Here is an 8,213-nt window from a genome sequence, read left to right as displayed (position 1 = left end):
AGCTCCTTTGGGTAAATACTAAGGAGTGTGATTGTTGACCATATGGTAAGAATGTGTCTAGTTTTGTAAGAAACCACCAAACTGTCTTCCAAAGTGGCCGTACCACTTTGGTTACCCACTAGCAATAAATGAGAATTCCTGTTGCTCTACATCCTCACTGGTATTTGGCGTTGTCAGTGTTCCAGATTTGGGCCATCCTTTTATTTTTCTCTGCCATTTTTGGTTGATAATCCTGAGTTATTTGCCCTCTTAGAATTTCTTGTATACTAGATTTGGTGATTGCAGCGTGTGGCATTTGAAAAATATTTCTTTATCCTCCTAATTTACTACAAAACTGTTAGCTAGATCTAGAGGCTTGATTATATATATTTTTGGCAGGGAGAGGGCCAGAATAATTCATGGGTGGCACCATGTACTACCTGTATCACTGCATCGTCAATTTAAATAAAGAGGTGAACTGAGGCAAGTTTAAATTACCAGAAATTGAGTTTATTCAGGAATAAGAGAGGGATTGCAATTCAGGACACGTGAACTGTGTCACAATACAGGTGAGTCCATCTAGGATTTGGGGCGGGCTGTTTTTATGGGCAAGGAGTGCAAAAATGGTAAAGTCCAGCCAGAGTCCAAGCAGCAAGTTCACTGGCGTGAGGATGGGGAGAGATTCTTGGCACACGTTCATTGACTAAGGCCTAAGTTTAGGTTTTCTGTACATCAGGCATTTACGGGAAATCAGTCTCTCAGCCCTTCTTTCGTTTTCCTGAGTGCGCACGCGTAAGATTCTCCATTTCTTCTGCGCCGCTTCCATTTTTAGATTGAAATCTTTTCACAGCGTCCTGGGATAAACGATGGCTGCTTTAGTGAAGTTCAACCCTCAGGCCACGTTAGTGAGGTTAAAACTGATCAGCTGTGTGGTAGCCCAAATAGTGCCCCGTCTCTCCAAAGATATCCAAACCCTAATCCTGGAACCTGGAAATTTGTTACCTATGGGGCAAAAGGGACTTTGTACATGTAATTAAGGCTGCAGACCTTCAGGCAGAGGAGAGGAGCCAGGGTTGCCCAGGTGTAGTCAATCGAGTCACGTGACCCCTTTAAGGCCGAGAACCTTTCCCAGCTGAAATCAGAAGACGCGGAAGAGAGTGCGGTGGGAGAGGAGTCAGAGAGGTGCGAGTCTGACAAAAGTGGGATGAGCTGTTGGCGGCTGTGAGACTGGGGGCCCTGAGTGGGGCCTCTAGGAGCTAAGGGTGGTATCCAGCTGACAGCCAGCCAGGAAACCCGACCTCAGCCCTTCCACTCCAAGGAGCTTTATTCCGCCAACAACGTGAGTGAACTTGCAAGCGGATTCTTTCCAGAGCCTCCCGACTACTACCCAGGACGGCTGACACCCTGGTTCTGGCCTACAACTTGCAGCAGAGACCAGCCGAGATGACCCGCATTCTTCAGCGACAGAACGGTGAGATAATAATACATTTGTGTTGTTTTAAGCTGCTAAATGTGTGGTATTTGGTACAACAGCGTAGATAATTATACAAGTGGATGCAGGTGTTGTGAGCCGGGTCGCGCTCAAGTTTTCGGTGAATCTTTCGCCTCCTCGTTTTCGGCCGCTGTTGACGAGTGTTGTTTAGGGCTCTTGTCATTAATGGTTACCAAATGGTGAATTTTCCTCTAATTCTGGCATACCTTCTGCATTTATTAGCTGGTAATTCTCTAAAGAAGAACTTTTGTTTGTAAATAATTCAGTTTCCCTGAAAAAAGTTTTGCATATGAAAAGCAGATAAATGCCTTACATTTTCTCTTTATTCGTTTTCGGAATACTGATGGTTTTGCTATGATTTCAGGCAAACAATACGTTGTTTTGTTTTCTGTATTATTATGAATTTCTGGAGTATTATATATTTGTGTGTTTCCGCCACATTGCTGTCATTAATTTCCTTTTGGTGCTTCAATGGTCCCATTTTTGGCCAATGGAAATCCCTTCAAGTTGGGTCCTGTGTCTTTTTGTCAAGGCCTCATCATTTATGATAGCATTCTTTCTGGCACTACGAATTCTCCTTTATCTTGTTTATCTTATACATTTTATGCCCCAGACATTGCTTTGTCCGTTTCCCCAAGAATCCTTTGTTTCTTTTTGGGCGTTTAGAGGCTACAGTCTGGGCGCTTAGGGGTACTTTTGTCCTTGCTTCAAGCCATCTGGGAAGACAGAGATAGGACAAGTTGTTTTTTAGAAAGAAAATAATAAGTTTCCAAATCAAAGGTTACAATACATGGTTTATACTTTGATTTTTATACTTTAATCCCTTTGTTAAAAATTTTGGTTTCTGACAACATTAATATAATTTATTTTTTGTTCTGTTATCTAACAACGCAAATATTATTACTGCTAACAAGATTGCTGAATCTGGTTTAAGATTTCTCTGCAGTTTGTTTTGGTGGTGGTGATGGTTGTTAGTTTATCCCTTTAGGGAAGTACAGTGAAGATAACTGTATTTAAAGGATTGAAGTGGTCTTCACTAAGTGGTTATGCCACCAATTTCCTATTCTTTTTTTTAATAATTTTTGGGGGGTTATGGGGTTTTTTGGTCTTTTTAAAAATGTTTTTAAATATGTAAATATTTGTGTAATTTTAAAGTGAAAAAATAAAATAAAACCAGGGGCATTTGGGAGTTCTAGCTTCTTGCCTCCTTCCTTCCCTGACTTCATTGTCTTTTCTCTGTAGGGAGACTTCTTATTAGTTCTTAGTTTTAGGTCCATCAACTTTTAATTCAGAAAAATACAATTAAATATATATATGTGTATATGCACGTATAATCATAGTTTTCCTAACCTAAATAAAAATGTCTTCTTTAGAACACCGTTTACCTTGCTTTTTTAACTTAACCTATCCTGGAGATCACTTCACAGCAGTATATAGAGGTCTTTCTCATTCCTTTTTATAGCTATGTGATATTTCATAACTTATTCATAATAGATTTATTCAGCCTGTCCCCTTTTGTTGGATGCTTGATTTGTTTCCAATCTTTTGTTATTATAAATAATGCTGTGATGAGTCCTGTGCCTTCTTTTTTGCTTGTTTGCTGTGTACACTTAGGATATATTTATAGAAATGGGGTTGCTGGGCCAAAGGGTAAATACACCCTTTTTTTTTTTTTTTTCAAGAGGGTATTAAATTGTTTATTTATTACACATGATAACGGATGATACACAAACTTCATTCCCATCTATATCTGGTACCATAATCCAATTTAGATATATTGCATAGGATGTGCCAACAATCATATATTAATAATCAAAAAACTCCATGACTTGGCTTGGGTGACCCTTTTTCACGGTGAACTCCAAGGTCACAACGCAGTAACTGTCAGTTCAACTACACCAAGGTTTCAGAAGACAGTAGCTTCTCCACCAAAGCAGGTTGTAAATAAATTTTGAATGGAACCTGGCATCACCCTGAAGGAATACTAACTTCACACTGTTGGGGTGGTTTACCAAAATGGCTTCAGAGTAGACTAACTTTACACAGCACATTTAAAAAAAAGACACATTTATTCAGCGTCACGATCAGACCATTACATTTAGCAATCAACAGCATGGGTGCAAAAAAAAAAAATCTACATTAAAACCCTTTGTTGGAATGCTTTACACTTTCCACAGAACAGAAACTAAAATAACCTGTTATACAATTAGTCACAAATACAGTCCTCGAGTTTTTTTGCCCATACACATGAGTATTGTCTAAAACATGTCTTCTTTGTAGCAGCTGGGCCCTGCCACCACTGTGCTTGGCCGAGTTCACAAATCTTTTGTAGCCTGTAGCTTCCCTGTCACTTCTCTGGCTCTCCTCTCCTGCTAAGCTTTGTTTCCTGGCAGTAATCAAAACCTTCTGCCACTGCCATAGCTACTGCTGCTGCTGGAACCACCATAGCCACCTTGGTTTCGGGGTTTGGCAAAGTATTGGCCTCCACCACCATAGGGGCCAGAACTTCTGCCTCCAAAGTTTCCTCCTTTCATGGGTCCAAAATTTGAAGACTGATTGTTGTAACTGCCAAAATCGTTGTAGCTTCCACCACCTCCAAAATTGCTTCCATCATTACCAAATCCATTATAGCCATCCCCACTGCCACCATATCCACCACCACCGCGGCTGCCACCAAAGCCACCTCGACCGCTGAAGTTTCCTCCACGACCAAAGTTGTCATTCCCACCAAAACCACCTCCACGACCACCACCAAAGTTTCCAGAACCACTTCGACCTCTTTGGCTGGATGAAGCACTAGCCATCTCTTGCTTAGATAGGGCTTTCCTTACTTCACAGTTGTGGCCATTCACAGTGTGGTATTTCTGAATGACAATCTTGTCTACAGAGTCATGATCATCAAAGGTTACAAAAGCAAAGCCTCTCTTTTTGCCACTGCCTCGGTCAGTCATGATTTCAATCACTTCAATTTTCCCATACTGTTCAAAATAATCTCTTAGATGATGTTCTTCAGTGTCTTCTTTAATGCCACCAACAAAAATCTTTTTCACAGTTAAGTGGGCACCAGGTCTTTGAGAATCTTCTCTTGAGACGGCCCTCTTTGGTTCCACAACTCTTCCATCCACGTTGTGTGGCCTTGCATTCATGGCCGCATCCACCTCCTCCACAGTGGCATATGTGACAAACCTGAAGCCTCTGGAGCGTTTGGTGTTTGGATCCCTCATTACCACACAATCTGTGAGCGTTCCCCACTGCTCAAAATGGCTCCTCAGACTCTCATCGGTTGTTTCAAAGCTCAAACCTCCGATGAAGAGCTTCCGCAGCTGTTCGGGCTCTTTGGGTGACTCTGACTTAGACATAACGGCAGTGGAGGGTGGGGGGGAGACGTCAACGATGCTTACTCGGCGGCGTCCACGAGCAGAAAAAAGCTACACCCTTTTTTAATGAAAAAAATTCATAGTTATTTTTTATTATAACAATCATAAGGCAGAACAGAAAAGTATAATTTTGGTAGATTTTCCCGAAGTCCCCTTCATGGAAGTTATGCATTTTGCATGCATGAGCAGTTTTTGAGAGTTCACCATCTCTCCATAGGGATTGACTTGTTAATTATTGCCAACCCATGCTCTTGAGTGCTGATTCTTCATGTGTAAATTATGGGTAACAATTCCTTTCTTGAAGAGTAGGAGGATAAAATCTAAGAAGTACAAAAAGAAAGTGCTTGATACAGAGCAAGTGTTTAATAGATACAAGCTTACTTTCCTCCCTTCTTTGTTCAACAAATCATTCCAGTCGTTCATTTAATAAATGTGTGTTGAGAGCCATGTGCTAGACCCTTCTGTAGGGAACTAAAGATCAGCAATAAACAGACGCATAAGCTCTTCCTCATAGAAACTACATGATACAGAATTTGGTAAACAGATAAAAAAAGATGCATTCCAGCAGTGCTTCGATGTAGAAACACAAAGAAGGTAATGAGAGAGAGAGCTGAGGGTGTCAGGGGTGATTGTGTACCTCAGTCTTTTCATTTTTAAGAAAATACATACTGTTTAATCTATTTCACAAGGTTGCTTGGAAAATGAAATAATTTCTGGTTATTTAAGTGTTTTGAAAAGTTGCTTAACTCTTGTTTTTTATCCTTGAGGAAAAGAACAAAAAGAAAGATGCTCCCTTAGTTTCCTAGGGCAGTCATAGCCAAGCTCCACAAACTGGGTGGCTTTGAACAACAGAAATGTATTGTCTCACGGTTCTGGAGACTAGCACTCTGAAATGAAGGTGGCAGCAGGTTCATGCTCCCTCTGAAACCTATAGGGAACTTCTTCCTTGCCTCTTCCCAGCTTCTGGTGGTTTGTGGGCAGCCTTTGGCATTCCCTGGCTTGCAGCTGCATCCCTCCAATCTCTGCCTTCATTGTTAATGGCGTTCTCCCTGGGTGTCTTTGTATCTTCATGTTTTCTTTTTTTAATTAAATTTTTAATTTAATTTTATTTTGATTCTTTTCTCTTTTTTAAAAAAAAACTTTATTTATTTTTGGCTGCGCTGGGTCTTTGTTGTTGCGAGCGGGCTTTCTCTAGTTGCAGAGAGCAGGGGCTTCTCTTGTTGTGGAGCACGGGCTCTAGAGCGCAGGCTCAGTAGTTGTGGCGCGTGGGCTCAGTTGCTCCACGGCATGTGGGATCTTCCCGGACCAGGGCTCGAACCCGTGTCTCCTGCATTGGCAGGTGGATTCTGCACCACCAGGGAAGCCCCACGTATTTTCTTGTACTGACATGATTTATCGTATTGATGGCTTGGGGGCCATCCAACTCCAGTATGACCTCATCTTAAATAATCGCAGTGTATTTCCAAATAAGATCACGTAGGAAGGTACTGGTGATTTGTAGTTTAACATATATTTTTTTGGGGGGGAATGCACAATTCAACCCATAACAGATGTTAATATGCAAAACTCAGCACTCAAAACAAGCTCCAAATGTCTTCTGGCAAAGTAATAGGGATAGAGATGAACAAAGTAGGAGGGCGTTCTGACTCTTCCTCATAAGAGGTCTGAGTGAGGAGCTTCCTAACAGAACTGTTATCACTGTGTCAATTCAGTGTCCAAATGACTGGCCATTTGCCAGTTTCCTCATCTTCCTTCAGAGCCAGATGCCTGGGTTTCTTTCTTCCTACACAGGCATGAGATTTTTAGGGAATAAGTCAGTTGCTCTTGTGAACATATCAGCAGACAGAGCCCAAACAATTAAAACTTGCTCTCTCTCTTCCTAAAGCAAAAAAGAATTATAGTTATTTTTGGTTATAATAATAGTAAGGCAGAACAGAAAAGTGTAAAGTATAAAGAAGAGACCACCACACACTTGAGAAAGAGATGATTACTGTTTACACTTTGGTAAATATACCTCAGTACCTGTCTTGTGTGCCAGTGTGTGTCTGTGTGTGATTGTGTATGTGCGTGCATGTGTATTTTGTATCGATTAGGAATGCATCTGTCTGAAAGTAATAGAAAACCAAACGAGGGTGGTTTAATAACTAAGAGTTTACTTGTCTCATATTTTAAGAACCCTGGAGGTAGGTAGTTTCTGATGTTGGATTAAGGATTCAGTGGTGTCAGGGCTAAGAATCAGCGATCCTCTTACATATTTATAAGATATTCTCTTATTCCTTTCCATTATGGTCGCACAAGGGCTGCCACAGGTGTAGCCGTATTACTGGTAATCCAGGAAAGAAGAAAAAGAAGAAAGCTGTCATCCGTCCCCTTTTGTTAGGAAAGCAAAAGCTTTTCCTGAAACCATCCCATGCCTCTCTCCCACCTCCAGCCATTGGATCTGCTCAGCTCATTGTTGGTAGAGTCACATGACTGTTTCTAGTTGTATGGGGCGCTGGGAATGTGGGGAACAGGATTGCTTAGATCAGGGATTGGCCAGCTATGCTTCATGAGCCAAATCTGCCCACTGCCTATTTTTGTAAATAAAGTTTTATTGGAACACAGCCACACCCATGCATTTACCTGTTTTCTATGGCTGCATTCACACTACAGCAACAGAATTGAGTCGTTGTGATGGCAACCATATGTCTCACATATCCTGATTATATTTATCACCTGGTCCTTGATGGAAAAGTTTACCAATTTTGAGGCTAGATCAAGTAATGATTCATAGACTAAGGCTGGAAACGTTGTTCTAAATAAAAATGGGTTTTATTAGCAAGGGAGAAAATGGGAATGGATGTTGGGTGGGCAATTAAAAGTGTCTGTCACAATGACTTTGGTGTTGGTTGGGGGTGAAAAACAAGGTTGAGCTAACCTTTATAGGAACAATGGTTTATTTCCTATTCAGTCACCTACTCCTTCAACAGTCTCTTCCATTTGTGGCCTTTGTTCCTTGGGTATCATCCCTTAATCCAATCCTTAGGTAACAAGCAACTCCTCCACCATCTCTGAAATATCTTACTTTCTCGAAAGGTTCTAATTTCACACATGTGCACCTTAGAGTAAATTTAAAGCAATATATCCTTTTAAGTCCTCATCTTACAGGGGAAGAAAACTGCTCAGTGAAGAAGAATTTCAGGCTCCAGAGTAGGCTTCCTCCTCCCTTCTTTACTTCCTTGTTTTCCCGGGTACTTATTATAAAGCATCTACACATTCCAGGCTTTGTTCTAGATGCTTAAAATACAAAAGGGAAGGCAAAGTCCCCGCCCTCAAAAAACTTACATCAATCACATGGGGAAAAACAGAGGGTAAATGAACCATAA

At 41.1% G+C, this 8,213-nt stretch overlaps 1 protein-coding gene across 1 annotated transcript; it reads right to left on the bottom strand.

Moving 5' to 3' along the window:
- Nucleotides 1-3,805: 3,805 nt before the first annotated feature.
- Nucleotides 3,806-4,846, bottom strand: LOC115839904 (heterogeneous nuclear ribonucleoprotein A1). The gene has a single exon (XM_030832194.2). It carries the CDS (start codon nucleotides 4,828-4,830, stop codon nucleotides 3,868-3,870), a length of 963 nt encoding a protein of 320 aa, XP_030688054.1. The 5' UTR covers nucleotides 4,831-4,846; the 3' UTR covers nucleotides 3,806-3,867.
- Between the last annotated feature and the right edge of the window lie 3,367 nt (nucleotides 4,847-8,213).

The sequence above is a fragment of the Globicephala melas genome, chromosome 5, assembly GCF_963455315.2.
Source record: "Globicephala melas chromosome 5, mGloMel1.2, whole genome shotgun sequence".
Lineage (NCBI taxonomy): Eukaryota > Metazoa > Chordata > Mammalia > Artiodactyla > Delphinidae > Globicephala > Globicephala melas.
The sequence above is the reverse complement of the archived record's forward strand: the minus strand, read 5'-3'. Positions and strand labels throughout refer to the sequence as shown.

Coding starts and splice junctions, on each gene's coding strand:
- LOC115839904 (XM_030832194.2), bottom strand. CDS start 4,830: ATGTCTAAGTCAGAGTCACCCAAAGAGCCCGAACAGCTGCGGAAGCTC.